The 23415-nt window shown below is 37.2% G+C and overlaps 1 protein-coding gene across 1 annotated transcript; it reads right to left on the bottom strand.

The window, feature by feature from the left end:
• Positions 1-13633: 13633 nt before the first annotated feature.
• LOC136282566 (uncharacterized) lies at positions 13634-19949 on the bottom strand. Its single transcript, XM_066170235.1, has 8 exons — positions 19796-19949; positions 19547-19585; positions 17537-17823; positions 16643-16757; positions 15495-15620; positions 14758-14791; positions 14360-14486; positions 13634-14171 (listed from the first exon to the last, which is right to left on the bottom strand). Exons 1-8 carry the CDS (start codon positions 19947-19949, stop codon positions 13674-13676), a joined length of 1380 nt encoding a protein of 459 aa, XP_066026332.1. The 3' UTR covers positions 13634-13673.
• Between the last annotated feature and the right edge of the window lie 3466 nt (positions 19950-23415).

The raw sequence follows: 23415 nt of genomic DNA, 5'->3' as shown, positions 1-23415 counted from the left end.
TTTCTAACAAGGCTATTATCGAATTTTTTATTGATTTACTATATATCTATATCTCGATATACATAATTATTTTAAACGAACCTCTCATTACTGTAGTCTAAACAGAAAGAGACAATACAAAAACTAGCTTAAGAAATACAGCAGGAGAAATTTTACCCGAATGGCAGATATTTCCATATCCATGCACAGTATCCTTTTTTGCACGTACAGTTGTAGGATCCCTTAGTATTGTTGCACACAGCATCAGCACTGCAGTTCGTTTTTCCTGTAGCACACTCGTCGATATCTGAAAAGACTCTGCATTAATTAGAACTTCATCACTGCTATTTATTTTAAAAACTAATGCTGATTTAAAAATAAAGTGCAGTTAACAAGTGAAATGAATATTTGAAAGCCTAGACATTTAGAATTCAACATAGTGCTTTTATTTCAGCTGTAAACAAAGAAGCCCGTGCTGCACTCGGTATTAACTTATCTTAGACTGAAAAGTCTACCCGACGTTGACTATGTGTGAGCCTCTTATGTGAAAATGATAATATACACAATGGAGGCTACAATAATGAGAAACGAATGGCAAAAAAAATCGGTTTTGTCCTTCCTCGTATCATCTAGTTCATTTCGTGCCCTGAGTAATATGACTCTTTTTGTAATTGCATTTCCTTGCTGTTTCTCCAAAACATTCCTTAAACAGTACAACTTAAGTGATGCAATTAAGATATAATTTCATTTTGAGTTGATCATAAATATTTAGTCCTTACCTCAAAGAAATAATGATGCAAACTCTTTTTTTCTTTATATTTATTGGGGTTCCTATACTTATCAGACGATAATAACTCACACCACAAATCAACTTCAGCAGCCAGGTTCACGGAAACACACAAAGTATGGTGAAGGCATTTAAATGTGAATTCAAAGTCGTCACATACCATAATTTTGTCAAGCTCTGGTACATCGAGATAACGAAACTTGCCGAACGAGAGCAGACTTTCCCTGGATATCTGTGATGAAGTAAGCAGTATGTCGTAGGGGTCTAAACGAGCTGTTCCTGTCAGTTGAGAGTACGCGCACCTTTTGTTTTGTTTTGGTTTTTCCTAAATAGTTTACTGGTAAAAATACTTACATCTAGGAATAGATGTTCGATGGCACCTACTCGGGGACAAATAATTAGAGTGCATGGTGTACTTGCAATTGCCAAGGATAATTGTCTGCGATTTAAATTATTGTGACCGACACTAGATCAAAAAAGGTACTTCTTTTGCCGAAAAAAAAATGAGTCATTAAAATAAAAACCGAAGCAGGTAAAAGGAAGCTAAGGAGATCTTACCAAGATCTTTTTCAACCAACAGCTTTCGACAGATCTGATTATGAACTTTTCATGAATGAGCTTCGAATTATTTTAAAATTTTAAAGATGATAATATTTTATACTAATTTTTTTGGCCAGTATACTTCCTTTTTGCTTTCTTTAAACCTCTTTGTTTGTCTTGCAGTCGATGGTATTTATTGCCACCAGTTGAAGACTTGGGTGATGCAAACGCTGATTTCTAGAGATAAATAGAAGAAAACAACGAAAACCACCTGCAATCTTTATTAAATGACACTCACAAAGCTTAATCGGTTTCGCAGTTTAGTAAGTTTAAGGATGTGCAAAGCTACGATTAAACCAATGCTATTGTGAAGATGAAAAACAAAACAAACCTCTTTAACTACCAGCTAGCGTCAAACATTAAGACACAACTGAGTCTATCTAGAAGCGATCCGGTGAAATCTATGTGAAATCTATCCAGACCTTTAGTAAATTCCCTCTTTTCTTCTCTTTAACTGAGTGATAAAAAAAAAAAAAAAAAAACAAGACGTCGCTTAGAGAGCGAAGAATCACCTTCGGCAGCGGTATTTTTCCTAGATGGGAATGGAGATTTTTCTCTCTCTCATAGCATCTTCAAGCATAAAAAGGCTTCAAAGTATTCATTTCAGGCGTCAAACATAGGTTGTAGACGTGAATTTCGTATATAATAGAGTCTTTTTTTTGTGCATTATTGGGTGGATAGGTCACCATCCCTGGTAACTAATCATAGAGCGCTATTCTGCACCACTTGACCGACGTGGGCCAATAACCGTTAAGTATTTGTGACACACCCCATACTTAAAATGTAACGCAACATTCACAGATGTCTACATATGTTAGACGTACAGACAGTCCCGAATTAGACTTAGGAAATAACACACACTACTCTCTTTCTCTCAGGATGTCACGCGCCGCGGTTCCTTATTATATTTCTCCTGCCCTCCATAACAAAAAAAATGAAGAATCTCGGAGGTAACTAGGCTACTGTTAGCAAGAAGTAATGCTACAAGTCATTCCGTGCGAAATCAAAGTGAGACCGTCTCAATACTGTACGAAAAGACCGAAAGACAACTTATGAAGTAGTAATTTAAATGTTGTTTGTCAATAATCTCTACTGAAGCATCTTTTTAAAGCAAACTTTAGTAAGCTTTTAGTTTGTTGCTGAAGTCCTGAGTCGCGCCTTTTGATCGACAAGCCTTTTACGGTTTCAAGAAAATAGTACGGTTTCGTAATCCTTTCTACAATTCATATACCTGATAAAACTCGATGAGCAGATAAGTATGTATTTCTCCCGGTTCTTATTCCCATTTCTTTTAACTTTGTGCCCTCAATGAAATGACCACATCTCAAGGCAACTACATTTGCGCTACGCCCATTTAACCATGTAAACGGTAATTGCCCTAAAATGTCCCGCTCTTTCTACACGTTACAACCGGTTCCATAACCATCAGTTACAAATCAAGTTTTTTTCTGTTTCATTTTATTGAATCATAATGTCTAATGACGCTCTAATCTTGACTTCACATTCAGTAAAGGCAGGACCGCTGCGGTTAGGTAAGCAGTAATGGTATGAGAAATTTGGTGCGAAATCAAGTAACATATTTGTATACGGTATGGCGAGATGTCGATCTTTTCCGATGTTCAAATACGTAACAGAGTTTGTTGAAAAATGTCTATCGAAGTAGTTTTTTTTTAGATATCCTACAAGTGGGAACTTATACCCAAACGAAAAAAACATATATACATTTGAGAGAAACAATGAAACGTGTGAATTCATAGAATCTTCTTATTTTACAGACTTGGACCCGGAATAATGTCATTCTCAACTATAAGTGCGGATTCACTTTGGGATAAAGTCATGGCCACACCCGGCGTTGAAGTGAAGGTAAAGATAACAAGATTATAGCTTCACACAAAGTAGTGGGATTTAAACCTACGCTGGCTTCCCCGAAGAATTAATGAGGTACTTGTACCTAACTTGTTTACTGAATGAACTAGGTAACTTCGACCCGCCACTTATGGAGAAAAACGTCTTTTACAGTAAAGTTAACGAAAGTGTAAGTACAGCTACACGTGGACTTATTGGATGAAAAAGTTTTTTTTTCCTTTTTGCGTAATTCTAAATTTGGAAAATTTTTATGACGATGAAAGGCAACAGTGACGAGAATTTGGGTACTTTACTTATTAACATATTTTTATGAAAGTGCTAACAGATGATTTTAAAATAAAAATAAACGTTTTCACTCAATCAATCTTTTTTTTTATGAACAAAGATTATTTGTTTTTCTCAACCTAAACGCGGCATTTTTTATTTCAAAGGAAAAAAGTTCAAAGTGGTTTAAGTCTTAAAGTTGCAAAGTTGCTTCTGCATTTGCTCCACGATGACAGTATGCGTAATGGTATCATCCTTCAACTGCGCTGAGGCCACTGAATTCTTCGCAAGCTGGTAAGTTTTCACTGGGAGATTTGTTTAAAGTACGACCTTCTTCGTTTCAGCCTCCGTGACTCAATTTGCGAGAAAATAAAAATCCAACTGTTCGGTGTATGACATCCACTCCGTCCCCGCAACTCACTTTGTCACTTTTCCGATGCATTTCCAGTCGAGCCTTAGTCGACTTCAAACGTGATTCGTGTTTACTGCCTGTGCTTGACCGAAAAAAGATCCCGGCGTCGTCGCCAATTGTTGTGTATTAATCAACGTCCAGAAGACAAGTTAAAGATCAAGATGGCGGTTTTTAATCTAATTTAAATCGCGTGGCATTGGGTATTAGAAAAACCCGAACGGAAAGATTTCACAGACACTGCGTTGTCACCGCAGTAACCCATGTTCAGATCCTGGTCTCGGTACTTCTTTGCATTCCTCTTTGTTGTTTTGTGACAGATTTGTTTTAACTAATTTGTTTCTTTTAAAGAACTGGCATTTTATGATAATAGTTTACATGCAAAGTAGTAAGAGAAGCTCCTCTGATAATGAGGATGAGGATCAGACACCCCCTTAAACAAATATTCTCTGCTTAGAAATTAATAATGATAAAACCAACCTTGCCATGCGACCAGAGCAGACATCACATGGCGCAAAAGTAACAGAAAAGAGATACACATCGAATGTTTCAAGGCGAAGATCGCTTCCTGAGTCTGAATTCCCAAGGTATCGCGCTGTATTGAAAGGTTTCGGATTTATTAAGTTGCCTGACTTCATTTTAAGCCATGGAGCTTGGATTTCAACAGGTTGATTTCTTCAAACTAGGACATAGTTTGTCAGAATTTACTGAATTCATTGGGCGCCACTACGTCTTCAAATAATTATTACTGTGGAAGGGTTTAGACACTTTACCATAAAAAATTCCTCTTCTCGGGCGCCTCGCACTTGTGTCTACTCGACTGAGCAGCGCGTAAAATTACGTTTGTTCTTGAGGCTAACCAGGAGCTTACGAACTTTCACACTGTGGGATTCGAAGGATATCACGAACATTGAATATGGCTTCACAGTCTTTCTTGCACTTAAATTAACCCGCTTGTCACCCACAATATCGAACCCTTCCTTGTTGCAAATTCGCTGCAAGAAGGCTTGCGATATAGATATTCACATTTATTAGTATTTAGTTAATTAACATTAGAATCTGAAACTGGGCTCTGTTTTACCTTTGGGAGTCTCTCCATCTCCAGTAAATCCTAGTTTGCATTTGCAGCGAAACGATCCCTTGGTAATATTGCACACAGTATTAGCACTACAGTTTGAAGTTTCATTAGTACACTCGTTTACATCTGTAAAATTCGAGACAACCAATTCGATAGCGAAAACTCCTGAGGGCGTGACTAAGTTTATTATTTTTAGGGTTCACTTGTTTGTCAATTAGTGTTGGGGCTTTGGTCACGTTTCCTTTCGCAAGTCTGCCCATCTCAAGAATATCCGTGTTTACATATGCAGGTACAGTTTTAGGAACCCTTGGTATTATTGCGCACTGCATCAACACTACAACTAGATGTTCCCTCGATACACTCGTTTATATCTGCAAGATTCAACCTCATTGATGTAGAGTATATCAAAAATAAATACTTGGTTTCAATTTGACTGAAATAATGCATAGGATTCTTGCGGGCGCATCAACACTGCTGGTTTGTCTTCCTTCGGCTCATTCCCATTAGCTTTTTCTATTCTCCGGATATACAAGACCACCCACAACTATTTTTTGGTTCTTTTTTTAGGAGAAAATGTAACCCTTTGGCTTGTGCTAAAGAGTTTCTGGTATTAGGTCACGAACTGAGATGTTATAGCCTCTCAATGCCATTGAGGTGCGTCTCTCCTTTATGACAAAAGAATGTGATAATCAATTGACCAATCGAAGCCAGTTTATTAGTAATTTCCTTGTTTAACTTCTGAGCTCCATCAGTGGAGCGCATACAAGGATTTCTAAGTCACAGACGGAAATACTGACATCTTTCCGTAACACTTAGAACATGGAAACATATTTTACGTTCATCGCTTGTCCGACCCTTGAATCCAGCTGAACACGAACACTGATACCTTTTGTCGGTAAAACTACTAAGACAAGTGGAGATGTTCTTGCAGGGTTTTTTTGCATAAGCACTCTGATGCAAAAATAAAAATTCCTTAAACGTTTTAGTAAGACCCATACCCCCTGTCTTACATGTCTCGCTCCCTCTGGATATGCAACGTTGTAATAACACTTGTGAAACGCCTCTCGTCCCGAACACCTAGACCCTTATTCAAAATTAAAACTTAAAAGGAGACAAGAATCATTTTAATGTGATATACAATTAGTAATATTCCTGTTTCATTTTCTGCAAGTAAGCTAAGTATCTTTTGGCGACAAAGCAGCAAACATATTTATATTTAATAGCCTGGACATTCGGAGTTAGATATTGTGCCTTTATTTTAGCTATAGACAAAGAAACCCATGCTGCGCTCAGTATTAACTTATCATAGCTGGGCAAGAGTCTACCTGACGTCGGCCATCTGTGAGACTCCTATGTCAAAATAATAACGTACACAATGAAGGCCCCAATAATGATACGAGAATGATAAAAAATAGGTTTTGTCCTTCCTCATCTAGTCCGCTTCGTGCCCCAGGTAACATTGCTCTTTTTGCAATTGCATTTCCTTACTGTTTCTCAAGAGCATTCCTGAAACAGTACAACTTACGTGATGCAATCAAGGTTTAATTAGTCCTTACCTAAAAGAAATAATGATGTGAACCCTTTTTTTCTTTGTTTCCACTGGGGTTAGTATACTTATCAGACGACGGTAACTCACACCACAAATCTCCTTCAGCAGCCAGGTTCACGGAAACACACAGAGGATGGTGAGAGCATTTAAATGTGCATTCAAAGTCGTCGTATACCATGATTTCGTCAAGCTTAGGTACATCGAGATAACAAAACTTGTCAAGCGAGAGCAGACTTTGCCTGGATATCTGTGACGAAGTAATTAGTATGTCGTCGAGGTCAAAACTGGCTGCTCCTCTCGGTTGAAAGTACGCGCATCTTTTATCTTTTTTTTGTATCTGCTTTGTTTCTGCTTTTGTTTTTTCTAAATAGTTTTCTTGAAAAAATACTCATATTTAAGAATAGATGTTCGATGACACCAACTCAGGGACAAATAATTTGAATGCAGGGTTTTCTTGCAGTTGCCATGGATAATTGTGTATGACCTATAGTAGATCAAAAAAGGGACTTATTTTGAAAAAAAAAAAAAAAAAAAAGAACTAGCTATTAAAATAAAAACCGGCGTAAGTAAAAGAAAGCTAAATAGATCCTCTCTAGATTATTTTTTAACAACAGCTTTCGACGGATCTGATTATGAACTTTTTTTTTATGAATTTCAAAAGCGATAACATTTTACTAATTGCTTGGCCAGTTTACTTCCTTTTGGCTTTCTGTAAACCCCTTGGTTTGTCTTGCAATCGATGTTATCTATTGCCACTAGTGGAAGACTTGGAAGCGCTGACTTCCAGAGATAAAAAGACGAAAACAGCGGAACCCCCTGCAATCTTCGTTAAGTGACAATCACAAAGCTTAATCTTTACGCATTTCCAATAAGTTAAGGAAGTGCAAAGCTACGATTAAACCAATACTATCGTAAAGACAAAAAACAAAACAAACCTCGTTAACAACTAGCCGGCGTCAAACATTAAGACGCAGTCTCTCTAAAAGCGGTCCTGTGTATTTCGGTTAAAAAATCGATTTCTTTAAATTTTTCTCATGAATCTGTCTCATTCTAAAAGTACTCGTTGACTGAGTGACAAAAAAACAATAGGTCGCTTACAGAGTTACGAGTCAAATTTGGGCAGCACTATTATTCTAGGCGAGGATGGAGAATTTCTCTCCAAACTTCTCTCCTAAATTCTGTTTAAAAAAGCTTCCTTGTGCTAAACTAAAGTATCAACCACAATTTTAAGATGTAAATTTCGTATGTAATTGATTCCGCTTTTAGTGCATTATTGGTTGGAATTTTCGAAAATGTGCAAAATATGTTGGCCGGCTGTGCTAGAAGTTCGTCGAGACCACAACATATCTTTATATTTCCATACTCCTCGGGCTCTACCTAAATGAAAAAGATAATACCCCACCTAATTTATTTAGGGAATTTTTGTAACTATACTATTTACCGGCGATTTCATGGGATATAAACATAGCAGAGAGGGTCCTTTGAATAAATTATTCTTGTCGCGCACTACCTCGTAAGATTACAGCTTTTTTCCGATTTGAAATGACTGCCCTTTTAGTACCATGATTAGGAACCACTTCCACTAATTGACACCGAGAAATACTTTGAATTAACTTAAATATTTCAAATTTATCCAGACTTTTAGGGAATTCCCTCTTTTTTCCACTTTAACTAAGTGATAAACAAAACTAGAGGTCGCTTATACGGGGAAGAACCACCTTCGGCGGCAATTTTTTTCCTAGATGGGAATGGAGATTTTTCTCTTTCTCATGGCATCTTCAAGTATAAAACATCTTCAAAGTATTCAATTTAGGCGTCAGACATAGGTTGTACAAGGGAATTTTGTATAAAATCGAGGCCATTTTTTGTGCACTATTGGGTGGATTTCGACAATTTGCATGATATGTTGGCCTGCTGTGTTAGAAGTTCTCCAAAACCACAACATCATGGGTAGAAATTGGAATTTGGCGCTCAACCGACATTAAAGGTTGCATATTTACGATCACAGAGGCACGAACAATGTAGGTTTCAAACTGAAAAATTAATTTTTAGTGTAAAAAAAACTGTTAAAATGGAAAAAAAACTTATGTGCCTTGTTCTCAAAAAGGATCAAACTAAATATGCTAACCAAAAAAGTTCCTCAAACACGAGCTTGCAAAAATACGAGCACAGCAGTTATGCCATTTTTGATGATCGGCACTGTTAAAAATGGGCCTTTGAGCGCGGAAGCGATTTTCGCTCTGGAATGGAAAAAAATTGCAGTAATTCGAAAAAACAAAATCATTTGGATTACTTTGAGACTAAGAAAGATTCCTTGAAAGAAATCGATTTTTTAAGCGAAATGCCCAGAACCACTTTTTCGAGAGACTGCATCTCAACTACGATTTAGAGAGACTAATTTCCCCCTCACTAACCCCCTTCTCAGTAACAGTAATAAATAAACTAACCTTGTGAAGACACAAGTACAGACGTCATGCGGCACAAAACTAACAAAATACAGATAAAGATCGAATTCTTCATGGCGCTTAACCCTCTAGAGACCGACTTCCCAAAAAACATAGATTGATGGCAAAATTCTATCTTATTATTATTATTATTGTTATTATTTTAATTTCCTGACTACCTTTTTAACTGATGAAATCTGAGTAATACTGGTAGCTAAGGAGGTCACCATCCCTGGTAACCAATCACAGAGCGCTATTCTGCACCACTTAACCGAAGTGGGCGAATTACTTTTAAGTATTTGTGACACACTCCATACTTGAAGTGTAACGCGACCTTAACAGGTGTTTACATATGTTAGACAGTCACGGATTAGACTTGGAAATAATTAACACACACAATATTCTCTCTCTCAGGATTTCACGCGTCGTGGTTCCTTATTGTATTTCTCCTGCTCTCCGTAACAAAAACGAAATTGACTATCGGAAGCAATTAGGCTATTGTTAGCCAAGTAGTAATTTTACAAGTTCATTTTGAGCGTGAGACCGTCTCAGTACTGTACAACAAAACCGATACATAACTTAAGAAGTAAAAAAATTAAAATGTCATGGCTTGTCAGTAATTCTGCAGACGCATATTTTTAAAGCAAACTTTGTAGAGCTTTTTGGTTGTTGGTCAAGTCCTGAGTCACGCCTCTAGATCAACAAGCCTTTTTCATCATTCAAGAACGTAGCGCGGTTTCGTAATCTTTTCTTCAATTCACATACCTGATAAAACTTGATGACCAAATAAGCATAAGCCCTCGATAAAATGAGTACATCTTGAGGCAACTACATTTGCGCTGCGTGCATCTAACCATGTAAACTGTAATTGTCCAAAAATGTCCTGCTCTTTCTACGCGCTGCGATCAGTTCCATAAACACCACTTACATATCAAGTTTTTCTGTTTCATTTTATTGAATTGCTATGTCTTCTTGACACTCTAATGTTTACGTCATATTCAAAAATGACAGGACTGCACTTCGCTAAGTACTAAGTAGTCATGGTGCGAGTTATTTCGTGCAAAATCAAAGTTATAAAAATGCATACGGCATGGCAAAATTTTGATCTTTCCGATGTTCACATTCCTTGCAGAGGTTGTTAAAAAATAAAATGATTAAAATTTGAAATTACTGGCGAATGGCGCTGCGGTTAGGCAAGTTGTAATGGTATGAGGAATTTGGTGCGAGATCAGAGTTACATATTTGTATACAGTATGGCGAGATGTTGATGCTAGTAGTTTTTTTTTAGATATCTTACAAGGAAGAACTTATTACCCGACCGAAAAAAGATATATACATGTGTAGGAAACAATGAGACGTGTGAACTCATTGAATCTTCTTATTTTACAGACTTCGACCCGGAATAATTACCGGAGGAGATAGGATTTGAATTTTAGCCAGAATCAGAGAATCCATCATGCATTCCATTTTCAAACACGAGGAGGCGCTGCCTCAAATGAGCGAGATCCAAATGGATTTCTGTTTCGGCCATCATTGCAAGCTGCAATTTGTTCTTCTAAAACAGGTTGGGAGTTGTAAAATATCCCATGTCCGATTGTTTCTTCTTCGCTAGACTTGATAAAGCCAGAGAGTACTTGCAGGATGCTTACCAGCCCTTTCCTGTTTGGTCCAAATGGAAAAAAATACATACTCAAACTTTTATGTTCAGAACCATTAGCGTTGTGCGAATCGAAATCAGAACAAATTCCCAACGGAGTGTACTTCAAGTGTCAAAGAAACCGCTGTTTATTCTTCCAACGAGGAGATGAAATGCCCAGCGGTGGAAATTTGGTCCGGCTCGAAGAAAAGAAAAAGTTACGCGTAAAAAGTGAACTGTTGAGAACCACTCACCCACGAAAACCACGGTGTCTTCAATTCTCAGCCATGGGTACGGATTCACTTTGGATAAAGTCTTGGCCACACCCATTAAAGTAAAGGTAGCGATAACTGGATCGTAGCTTCACACAAAGTAGTGGGATTGAAAACCTACGCTGGCTTCCCCGAAGAATTACTGAAGTACTTGTACCTAACTTGTTTATTGAATGAACAAGGTAACGTGAGCTCACCACTTATAGAGGAAATCGTCTTTTACATTAAAATGAACGAAAGTGTAAGTGAAGCTATCCGTCGACTTACTAGATCAAAAAGTTTTTTTTTCCCCTTTTTGTGTGATTCTAAATATGGAATATTTCTATGACGATAATAATCGTCAGGTAATAAACATATTCCTCCTATGAAAGTGCTACCAGATTATTTTAAATAATGGTGGGATAAATGTTTCCACTCGATCAATCTGAGTTTTTATGAACAGAGATTTTTTTTTCTTTTTCATTCTAAAAGCGGCATTTTTCTGTTTCAAAGTAAGAAAGTTAAAAGTGGTTTAACTCATTTTCAAAGTTCAAGTCATTTAAGTGGAATTTTGAATCCCTCGTAACCTTAAGATCTATTTTAACCTATTTTATGTTTAATTTAGCCTCTTTTTTTTCATTTTTATCGGATAGATAGATAGATGGTTTATTTAAATCACATCGCAGCCCGAAGGCTGAATTAAGTAACTTTTACAACTTTTAGCAGGACAATCATAATCTATGATAAATCTTTGTTAAATATAATGGTAAAAATGTTTAAATTTGTAAAACTTTTTGATCCTTGAACTAAATTTAAGAAATAATCTATGTATTATGAGAAGATGGGTTGAATAGCCGGGACATTGCGAGTATGAAAGTGTTATCTGCCCTATTGGTGTGAACGCGCGGTAAAACAAAGGGACGATTGTATCGAAAATTATAAACATATATTATTTTTCTGTGGCAGTAATCCATGCTTATGGTTGGGGTCGGCTACTATGGCGTCAAACAGTTTAGTGCATAGCTAACCATGGTGTTCGGTTATTGGCGTTATTCCCAAAACTTTGCAGGCTTTGTTGTAGCTCATGCTGGGCAAAATTATCGATAGTGCCCTTTTCTCGTTATGTATGTGCTCGTTCTTAAGGTACTGCGGAAGCACGTTGTGAAAAACCGGAACTCCGTAGTCTATCGTAGATCGAACACACGAAAGATGGAAAAGAACTAGGTCTGAAGGAGGTAGTCGGGCTCGTTTCAGCTGTACAAGAAAGTATAGTTTTTTTGTTGGTTTTCTTTACTAACTCGTTGATGTGGGCGTTCCAAGTTAAGTTGTCGCTTATAGTTATACCTAGTAACTTGGCACTGTTTACCACTTCAATTTCTTTATCATCGATGGACACCGAATCGAAGGCCTCAGGGTTCCGGGAAAACGAGATTCTCAACTCTTTGCATTTAGCTGGATTTAGCACTACCCTGTTCTTACGGGACCATTCGATTAATTCGTCGGTTATACCCTGGGCGTTAATGGTATTTCCCTTTTGAATTACCTCAGAGGCGGTTGTGTCGTCAACAAATATCCACATTAGTGGCGATTTGATATCTAAATCGTTGATCATCAAGATAATTAAAAACGGGCCCAGTTTGGTACCCTGTGGTACCCCAGAGGGAACTGGACCCCACTCGGAAAAGCGGCACTCGGCTAACTTAATGCGTTGAAATCTATCGGAAAGGAAATCTATGATCCAATTTACAACACTGCGGGGTATGTCTAGTTTACATAGCTTATCAATTAAAATTCTGTGATCTATAAAATCGAATGCATTACGATAGTCAAATAACATTGTTCTCACTGTCGCCCCATTTCCGTCCGTCCCAAGGGACCACGCATGGAGCATGCTTATAAGGGTCATGGTGGTTGATGACTTTGGGATCGCCCCGTACTGGTTTCCACGAATCACGTCCAGAACAGCTGGATGACTAGCCTTGATCATTTAGTGGTTAGGACATTGCGTTGTGGCCGCAGTAACCCAGGTTCGAATCCTCGTCTCGGTAATTCTTTGCATTCCTCCTTGTTGTTTTGCGACAGATTTGTTTTATTTTATTTATTTTTTGAATAACTGGCATTTTAAGACAATAGTTTACGTTCAAAGTAACAAGTAAGAGAAGCTCTCCAAGTGATGAGGATGAGGATCAGAGAGGCCCCCCCCTAAAACAAAATAACTTGTGTTAAATGTTAACCATGGCTTCCCCTCAACCCAGTCAGCATTCTCTACTCAGAAATGAATCATGGTGAAACTAACCTTGCCACGCGAGATTAGTCTCTCTCTTGCCAGAATGTACTGAATTCTCTCTGCGCCAATACGTCTTTATTCAAATAATTATCACTGTGAAAGGGTTTACACACTTTATTATGAGGAGGAACAGTTCAAGTTTTATATGTTCCTCCTTCCGCGCGTGAATTGCTCTTCGTGTGCGCCTCGCACTTCTATCAGCTTGACTGAAGCGCATAAAATTACGCTTAATCTACAGGCTAATCAGGAGCTTATGAGCTTTCACGCCGTGATATTCGAAGGATATTACGAAGATTGGATATGGCTTCACTGCAGATTCCTTCTTCGTTTTCACAGCCTAAACTAACTATATACAAATAAGACGTCAAAGACTGGAATTAAAAAAAAGTTATATTTTAGACAGATCTGACCAAACGATACGATAAGTTTGAATCCATTGCTCTATTACCTTGTTTGAGTTTGTAAACTAATTTTCTACTAATCTATAACGGCTTTGTAGCTTAAATGTAAATCGTATGCCTTGTCAGTGCACCAAGATGTACCCCATGGCTCTGATGTGCTTGTTTCCGTTATCAGGCTTGTGTGTTGCTACATTTCCGCACGAATTATCTCCTCCTGTACCAAACCCGATTCTAGAATCGCAAGTGAAGCAGTCATTTTCCTGGTTAGCAATGACGCCGATTCTTGCTTCTGAGGGACCACCTTTAACATTGAACCCTTCCTTGTTGCAGTTTTGCTGCAAGGAGGCTTGCGAACCGACGACCTCCTTCCACGTGTCTCTACCCAGTGAAGTGGCGCGGTATTTCCCGTCAGCGATCAATGAATACAAAGATTCGGCTGTCTTGTTGATGAAGATGAACCTGAGTTGTTGGCCAATCTTCATACCGAGGCAGATCTTGGAGAAGGGTGTTTTCCAGTAAGTTGGTAGCTTTGTTTCTTGTAAGTCGAAGCCATTCTTGCCAGCAGCATCTTGATAGGTCTCTTTGTCGTTCCAGAAATGGGAATGGTAACGGAAGGTACGCTGAAATTGATATCAAAGGATTTTTTCAAATCAGATTAATTTCTACCTTATTGAAAACAAAATACTTCTGTTTTAGGCTCAAGGTCAAAAAATACGCTTGAGCGATGACTAAGGAAACAGTAGCCATATTTCGCCCATCTACTTTTGCTCTGTATATCCAATGAATTTCTCAGCAACTGATTTTTTACCTTACTGCCATTAATCTTCATGATCGGTGTCCATCCCCCATTTCCGCATCCAAAGTCTCCCATATGACAGAAAACAGAAACTGGCTTCGAGTCTAAGTGCAGGGTAACCTCGCCACTCTTTTTTGACCTACAAAATAAAGAATCTTCTTAAAAGGAGAGATTCGTTTGAAACTTGATGAATGCTATGGCTTTCATATATTTAGTAAATGACTCAAAGTACTTTTCGATTGAGCGATTTCTTTCAAGAGCGAAGCTAATGTGGATGTTTATCATCAAGGTTGCTAAGCTTAGCGCAATATTAATTTTTAAAATTACTATTATTAGAAGTACTGCTATTTTCATATTCTCTAATAAAATTCCGCTCCACCTTTGTTCTTGTTAGTTATTAATTGACTTACACATTCCGCTCGAAAATTTCCTTACACGTCGAAGCTGAAAAAAGGAAAAGGCATATCAACAGAATAAACCCTTTAACAAAAAAAAAGATGTGAGGGCGTTTTGAAATGCTCTCAAAGGGGAAATTTACATGTGGAATAGGAAATCACACAACGTTCTTGGTCACTCGTGTTTTCGTAGCTTGCATTATCAATGGTGTCTAATGCGCTATATATGAGAATAAAAGCAGCGGACCCGTTAATTTAAGCAGTATCCCAGGCCCCTCGCGGCCTCGCTGCTTTTAATTAAGCCGCTCGACGCTTCTAATGCACACCATAAGACTGCTATCTATGCAGGCAAACGTTTCCATGTCCATCAAGAAGTTAGCTTGTTTTTTTTTTTGAATTCTCGGTAGTTTCTAGCAAGACATTTGTCGAAGTTTTTATCGATTAACTGTAAATCTATATCTCGATATACAGTTCAAAATGACTAAAATGAAACACGCATGATTCCCTGTGGGAATCAGTTCCTTTTCAGTTCTTGATTCCACAGGGAATCATGCGTGTTTCATTTTAGTCATTTTGAACTATATTTCGCTCTACACTCGTGTATTGAGCACTTTCCAACAGCATTTAGTACTATTTCCCAGAATTATCTCGATATACATAATTGTTATAAACGAAACTTCTCATTACAGTAGTCTAAACAGACAGAAACAGTACAAAACCCAGCTTAAGAAATACAGCAGGTAAAATGTTACCCGAACGGCAGATATTTCCATCTCCATAGTATCCTTGTTTGCATGTACAGTTGTACGATCCCTTAGTATTGTTACACACAGCATCAGCACTGCAGTTCTGTTTTCCTGTAGCACACTCATCGATATCTGAAAAGACTCTCCTTTAATTAGAACGTCGTCACTGCAATTAATTTTAAAACTAATGCTGATTTAAAAATAAAGTGCAAACAACAATTGGAGACCCACGTTTGATCCGGCGTCTTGAGAGCCTTGCAATTTTGTCGCAGTTCTCTCGAACATGCAAAAGTACCATCAACCCATTAAGGAACTGATTATTGAGCGCGATTATGATACACTTTTAATCTACTTCTGTAAAATGTAAGGTAACCGATTCAATAGGAAAACCTCCCCCCCCCTTTTTTTTTAACACCAACAAATGGAGTCGATAACTTTCGTACTTAAGGGTGATTCTAATCTGTTATTTCTCTCTAATTGGCGACCAATAACTTTTTTTTTTACGTTACGGTATAATCTAGCCGACAGAAAAACACTACAATTTCACTAACTCTACCACTGTATTAAACCCTATGACTAATTTGAGCGTTTTTAGGGTGGAAGTTTGTTTCTTTAGTTTTCATTCCCTTGTTCGTCTATTAGAATAACAACTTTGGTCACTTTTACCTTCGCAAGTCCGTCCATCTCTAGAATATCCTGGTTTACACGTACAGTTGTAGGAACCCTTAATATTGTTGCACACAGCATCAGCACTGCAATCGGAGGTTCCTTCGATACACTCGTTTATGTCTGCAACATTCAACCTCATTGATGTAGAGTATATTAAATTAAAGTACTTGGTTCCAATTTCACTCAAATAATGCGTAGAATTCTTGCGAACTGCATCTGCACTGCTGGTTTGTCTTCTTTCAGTTCATCTCTATTAGCCCTCCCATTTTCCGGATATACAAGACCACCCAAAATTGTTTTGTTGGTTTTTTTTTTTTCTTTTCAAGAGATAATGTAACCCTTAGACTTCTGCCAGTTTATTGATAATTTCTTTGTTTCGCTCCTCCTAAGCTCCATGCATGGAGCTAATACCAAATGATTTTTTGGTCACAGACGGAAATACTGACATCTTCTCAATAAAACTTATAACATGCAGACTTATTTACCTTCATCGCAAGTCCGACCCTTGAATCCAGCGGAACATAAACACTTATCTCTTTTGTCAATAAAACCGCTTAGACAAGTGGAGTTGTTCTTGCAGGCTTTTTTTGCACAAGCACTCTGATGCAAAAATAAAAAAAAATTCCCTTAACGTTTTAGTAAGACCCATATCCCCTGTCCCTTAAGTCTTGCTCCTTCTAGAGATGCAACATTGTGATAAGACTTGTAAAAAGCCTCTCATTCCAAATTACATAGGCTCTTAATTAAAATCAAAACTAAGGGGGAAACAAGAATCATTTTATTATGATATGCAACTAGTATACTCCTGTTTTGTTTTCTGCAAGTAGGCTAAGTACCTTTTAGCGACAACGCACCAAAAATATTTAAATTTGAAAGTCTGGACATTTATAGTTAAAAATTGTGCTTTTATTTCAGCCTTAAATAAATTAAAGAAACCTACGCTGCACTTAGTATTAACTTATCATAGCTGGGCGAGAGTCCACCTGACGTTGACTATATGTGGGCCTCTTACGTCAAAATATGAACACACACCATGGAGACCAATTTTCTCCGACTCAAATTCTTTTTTTTCGAAATTGGCAAACATTTCACAATCGATCCTTTACCAATAAGAATATAGATGAATAGCAATGACAAATGTATTTATAATAATTAAAGCGATGATTTCATGCTTGTGATCATGAGTGTAATTGCTCTGATATCATAACACTTTTGAATGAACTAACTCCTCAGCTGGATTATAAAAAAAGATTTTCTCCTTCCTCGAATCTTTTAGTCTGCTTCGTGCCATGAGTTACTGCATTTTCCTTCTGTTTCTCAAGATCTTTCTTGAAACAGTACAACTCAAGTAATGCAACCAAGGTGTAAATCGTCCTTACCTCAAAGAAATAGTGATGCGAACTCTTTTTTTCTTTGTATTCATTGGGGTTGCTGTACTTATCAGAAGACAGCAACTCACACCACAAATCACCTTCAGCAGCCAAGTTCACGGAAACACACAGAGGATGCTGAAGGCATCTAAATATGCATTCAAAGTCGTCGTATACCATAATTTCGTCAAGCTCAGGTACATCGAGATAGCGAAACTTGTCCTCCGAGAGCAGACTTTGCCTGGATATCTGTGATGAAGTAGGTAGTATGTCGTCGGGGTCTAAACTTGCTGCTCCTGTCGGTGGAGAGAACGCTTACCATTTGTCTTTGTCGACAGATCTGTTTATGAACCTTTTATGAATAAACTTCGAATTATTTAAACTTACCGTGAGTGATATTTTGATACTAATTTTCATAACTATTTTCTAGTACACTTCCTTTTTCTTTTTTCTTAAACCTCTTTGTTTGTCTTGCGGGCGACTATATCCATTGTCACCAGTGGAAGACTTGGGTGATGCAAGTATTGATTACCAGAGATAAATGAACAAAACTGTCTTCAAATAGGACATTTACGGTCTCAAACTCGCTAGTATACATTCAAGTTGAAGAAAATTAGAAGTGCTGCTTTTGCCCAGCCAGGCCGTGAGTTCTAAATTTAGTGAAGTGCAATGAATTTCTAAGTTTCCAAACATTTTGTTTTTCTTGTGGACTGTGAACGTCATTGACGATTTGTTAGAGAAAAAGTTCATAACAAGTGGGCGATAACCATCGTAGTAGACTCAAAGAATAGATAGGGTATAATTCAAGGATGAAAGCTGCATTACACGGCCTTATTTTATTTTCATACGTGGGAGTGCAATACCAAACAAAAAAAAAACTTGATTGACTTGGTTGATGAACTGGATAACGATGAACCAGTCTAGTAAAGTAAAATTTACATACGAAAGCAACGAAAATCATTTGCAATCTACATTAAATGACACTCACAAAGCTCAATCGGTTACGCAGTTTTAATAAGTTAAAGAGAGTGCATAGCTACGATTTAACTAATACTATTGTGAAAATGAAAAACAAAACAAACCTCTTTAACAACCAACTGGCGTCAAACATTAAGATCCAGTCTTTCTAAAAGCGCTCCGGGGTATTTTGTTTAAAAAAAATCGATTTCTTTCAAAGTTTTTTCATGAATCTGTCTTGATCTAAAAATACTCGTTAGCTGAGTGACAGACAAACAATAGGTCGCTAAAAGAGCTATCAGACAACTTTCGGCGGCACTATTTTTCTAGATAAGGATGGATATTTTTCTCTCTAAATGCTGTTTTAAGGCATCATCAAACACAAAAAAGCTTCAATGTGCTATATTCAAGCGTCAACCATCGTTTTAAGACGTAAATCTCTTATGTTATTGAGTCTACTTTCTGTGCACTGTTAGGTGGAATTTTCGGCTGGGCTAGAAGTTCGCCAAAGCCACAACATATTTTTACCTTTCCATATTCCACCACCTAACTAATAAAATAACACTCCAACTGAATTATTTTGGGAATTTTTGTAACTATAGTATTTCAAAGGCGATTTCATGGGTTATAATCACAGCAGATGGGTCCTTCGAACAAATTAATTCTTGTCGCTCGCTACCCTATAAGATTGCAGGTTTCTCAAAGTTAAAATGACTACACTCTAAATAACCTTATTAGGAACAATTTCCAAAAATTCCCCAAACAAGAACTGTGCAAAAATACGAGAACGGCAAACTTATGCCATTTTTGGTGATCGGTGCTGTTAAAAGAAAAAGATATCGGCGCTCGGAAAATAAAAAACAAATATTTTGCGATAATTCGAAAAAACAAGGCGGTTTCGACTACTTTAAGACTAAGGCAGATTCATGGGCAAATGTGAAAGAAATCGATTTCTTAACCGAAATTTACTAGACCGCTTCCTAGAGAGACTGCAATTGATTCAGAGGGACTAATTTCCCCCTCACTAACCTCCGCTCAGAAATGAGTAATGGTGAAACTAACCTTGCGACGACACAAGTGCAGACATCATGAGGCACAAAACTAAAAGAACACAGACAAAGATCAAATTCTTCATGGCGCGGAACCCTCTGGAGACCGACTTCCCGAAAGACATACAAATTGATGCCTAAATTATCTATCAATTATTTTTTTCTGACTGCCTTTTAACCAATGAAATCTGAGTATTGCTGGTAGTTAAGAGGGTCACTATATCAAGTAATCAATCATAGAGCGCTTTGATTGGTTACAAACCTTGTGCGTCAATCAAGAACATAGTACAGTTCCGCAATCTTTTCTGTAATTCCTTTGTCTGAAAAAACTCCATTTCCAGATAAGCATGTGTTTCTCCCAGCTGGTTCTTGTTCCCATTTCTATCAACTTTGTGCCCTAGATGAAATGACTGCATCTTGAGGCAACTATATTTGCGCTGCGTGCATCTAAGCATGTAAAATGTAACTGTCCCAAAATGTCCCGCTCTTTCTACGCGCTGCGACCAGTTTCATAAACACCAGTTACATATCAAGTTTTTCTGTTTCATTTTATTGAATCGCTATGTCCTGTTGACACTCTAATGTTTACTTCATATACAATAATTGCGGGACTGCGCTTAGCTGAGTACTACGTGGTAATGATACGAGTAATTTCGTGCAAAATCAATACATTTGAATATAACATGGCAAAATTTTGATCTTCCCGATGTTCAGATATGTAACAGAGCTTGTTGAAAAATAAAATGACCAAAACTTGAGACACACAGAGAGAGAAACGAAAACCATTCGCAATTTCGAATATGAAATTCTCGTAAATTTACTCATAAAACCATCTGCCCAACTATCTTTCTATTCACCTATAATTTATTTGATCGAGCAGTTAAAAGAAGTTTAAAGAGGTGTTAACTATCTTTGAACAGTTAACTCCTGTGGAGACCAAAAACAAAACTCTCTTTAAACAAGTCAAAAATGTTAATTTTTTTATTTATATTTGTCTTAAGCTTCTTGACGAGTCAATTAATTATTAATCGAATTGACATAAAAGCGGTTTGAAAATCGATCGACTTCCACTAATTCCCAGCAGGAAACTCGACCGAGAACAGAAATGCTTCTGCTGTTAAACTTGACTTAAATTTGCAGAAAAATGCCGAAATTACTCCGCCCTTATTGGACTAAAATCATCCCCCGCCTCGCAATAAATTGAATGAAGACCAGACCACCTAGCGCATTTTACGATAGTTTGTTTCGAATATTTTAGAAGCCTTTACTATCAATCTATAGGTCTGCATCACATGACAAACTGGCATGGCAAAAGATACCAAAATTTTAGGTTGGTCACGATCAAGATCATCAAAGTTATAAGCTAAAATTGGAAGTGCTGGAAGTGAATTTATGCACTGCACTATCAATTTGTCTTTGTATACATCGACTTTAATTTTACATAAAGGCCTAATAATACATCCATCAGGTGGGCTATGATGAATTGTCTCGACGTTGTGATATGAGGTGGCCAAACAAACAAGTTTTTACCGTTTCCGTTGTCTGGCGACTGTGTTTGAGTTTCTTTTGATGTAAATCAGTTCGAGTATCATAAATCAAAGAGGCCAGGTCACTTTCTACCTTTCAAAAATAACACCAAGCCTCGACAAAAATAATTTGGAGGATAAGGAGAATTTTGTCTGAAAGTGGTTAAAAAAACAAACCTAATTTTAATAGTGTAGTTTGATCGTCCGGGTGATTTTAGTCCTTAAAAGGACTGTTGTCGGTAATGGTGACTGACGTTTCGACAACCTGAGCGAAAGTCATAATCGGAGTCATGTGAAAGGTTGCTGTCAGTCGACTGAGTGTAGTCCTTCTGAGGACTACACTCACCCGGACGGTCAAACTACACTGTTACATTTAACCCACGGGCTCAAAAATAATTTTATCGGTTAAATTTTATCGGTTAAATAATCAAACATTGATAAAACAACTTTTTAAAAATCAGTCTCACGAGGAGAAAATTACGAGGCGACTTAAATTCATTTTGAAATTTCCTAATCTTCTCAGAGTGGTACAATTGGTATATGCCAAATTTTCTCATTCTCCTTCTCCTTCTTTATCTCCCCATTAAACTACATTCAAAGTCATCATATACCATAATTTCGTCAAGCTTAGGTACATGGAGATAACGAAACTTTTCGAACGAGAGCAGACTTTCCCTAGAAGTGTGCAAGGAGGTAACTGTTATGTAGTCAGGGTCTAAACTGGCTGCTCCTGTCGGTTGAGAGAACGCGCACTTTTCGTTTTGTTTTGTTTTGTTTGTATGTTTTTTTTCGAAATAGTTTACTAATAAAAATACTTACTTTTAGGAATTTGTGACCAACAATAGATCAAAATAGGTACTTATTTTGCCAAGAAAAAAAAAAGCTATAAAAATAAAAACCGAAATAGGTAAAAGGAAGCTAGTTAGATCCTACCAAGGTATTTTTCAACCAACAGCTTTTGATAGATCCGAATATTTTAAAATTTTGAAGGTGATAATATTTTATACAAATTTTTTGGCCAGTTTACTTCCTTTGCTTCCTTTAAAAGTCTTTGTTTGTCTTGTAGTCGATGGTATCTATTGCCACTAGTGGGAGTGATGCAAGCGCTGATTTCCAGAGACAAACAGACTAAAACAATGAAAGCCATCTGCAATCTTCATCAAATGAACCTTACAAAGTTTAATCGGTTTCGCAGTTTAGTAAATCTAAGGATGTACGAAGCCACGATCAAACCAATACTATTGTGAAGATGAAAAACAAAAGAAACCTCTTTAACTATCAGCTAGCATCAAACATTAAGACACAGTCTCTACGAGTCAACTTTCGGCAGCACTATTATTCTAGATGAGGATGGAGAATTTCTCTCCTAAATTCTGTTATTTATGGCATCTTCAAGCATAAAAAGCTTCATTGTGCTAAATTAAAGTGTCAACCACAGTTTTAGGAAGTAAACTTCGCATATAATTGGTTCTGCTTTTAGTGCATTATTGGTTGAAATTTTCGAAAATGTGCAAAATATGTTGGCCGGCTATGCTAGAAGTTCATCGAAACCACAACATACCTTTATATTTCAAAACTCCTCTACCTAAATGACAAAAATAACACTCCACCTGATTTATTTTGGGCATTTTCGAAACTATACTATTTACTAGCGATTTCATCGGTTATAAACTCCTTTGAATAAATTATTCTTGTCGAGCACTAGCTCGTAAGATTGCAGCTTTTTTCCAATTTAAAAAGACCGCACTTTAAATACCATTATTTATTTTACTCATTGACACTAAGATATACTTTGGATTAACTTGGCTATTTCAAATCTTTCCAGACTATTGAATTCCCTCTTTTTTTCTCTTTAACTGAGTAATGAATAAACAAGAGGTCGCTTATAGAGCGAAGAACCACCTTCGGCGGCGGTATTTTTTCCTTGATGGGAAAGGAGATTTTCTCTCTCTCATGGCATCTTCAAGCATAACGAAGCTTCAAATTATTTAATTCAGGCGTCAAACCTAGGTTGTAGAAGTGAATTTCGTACATAATTGAGTCTATTTTTTGTGCATTATTGGGTGGAATTTCGAAATTTTGTATAATATGTTGGCCGGCTGTGCTTGAACTTCGTCAAAACAACAACATATCTTTATATTTCCATACTCGTCTACCTAACTTTTGTTAGCCTGAATAAATATATTACTTTTGTTAACCTGAATTAATCTATTATGGGAAAGGAGTTGGAATTTTGTGTTCAGCCGAGATTAAAAGTTGCATGTTTATGATCATGGCCGCGGTAAAGACAAAATAATTGTCAAGCTGAAAAAAATTATTTTCAATGTAAAAAAACGGTAAAATTTGAAAACTTATG

The sequence above is a fragment of the Pocillopora verrucosa genome, chromosome 7 (genome assembly GCF_036669915.1).
Source record: "Pocillopora verrucosa isolate sample1 chromosome 7, ASM3666991v2, whole genome shotgun sequence".
Lineage (NCBI taxonomy): Eukaryota > Metazoa > Cnidaria > Anthozoa > Scleractinia > Pocilloporidae > Pocillopora > Pocillopora verrucosa.
Note: the sequence above shows the minus strand (reverse complement) of the source record. Positions and strands in the feature narration are given on the sequence as shown.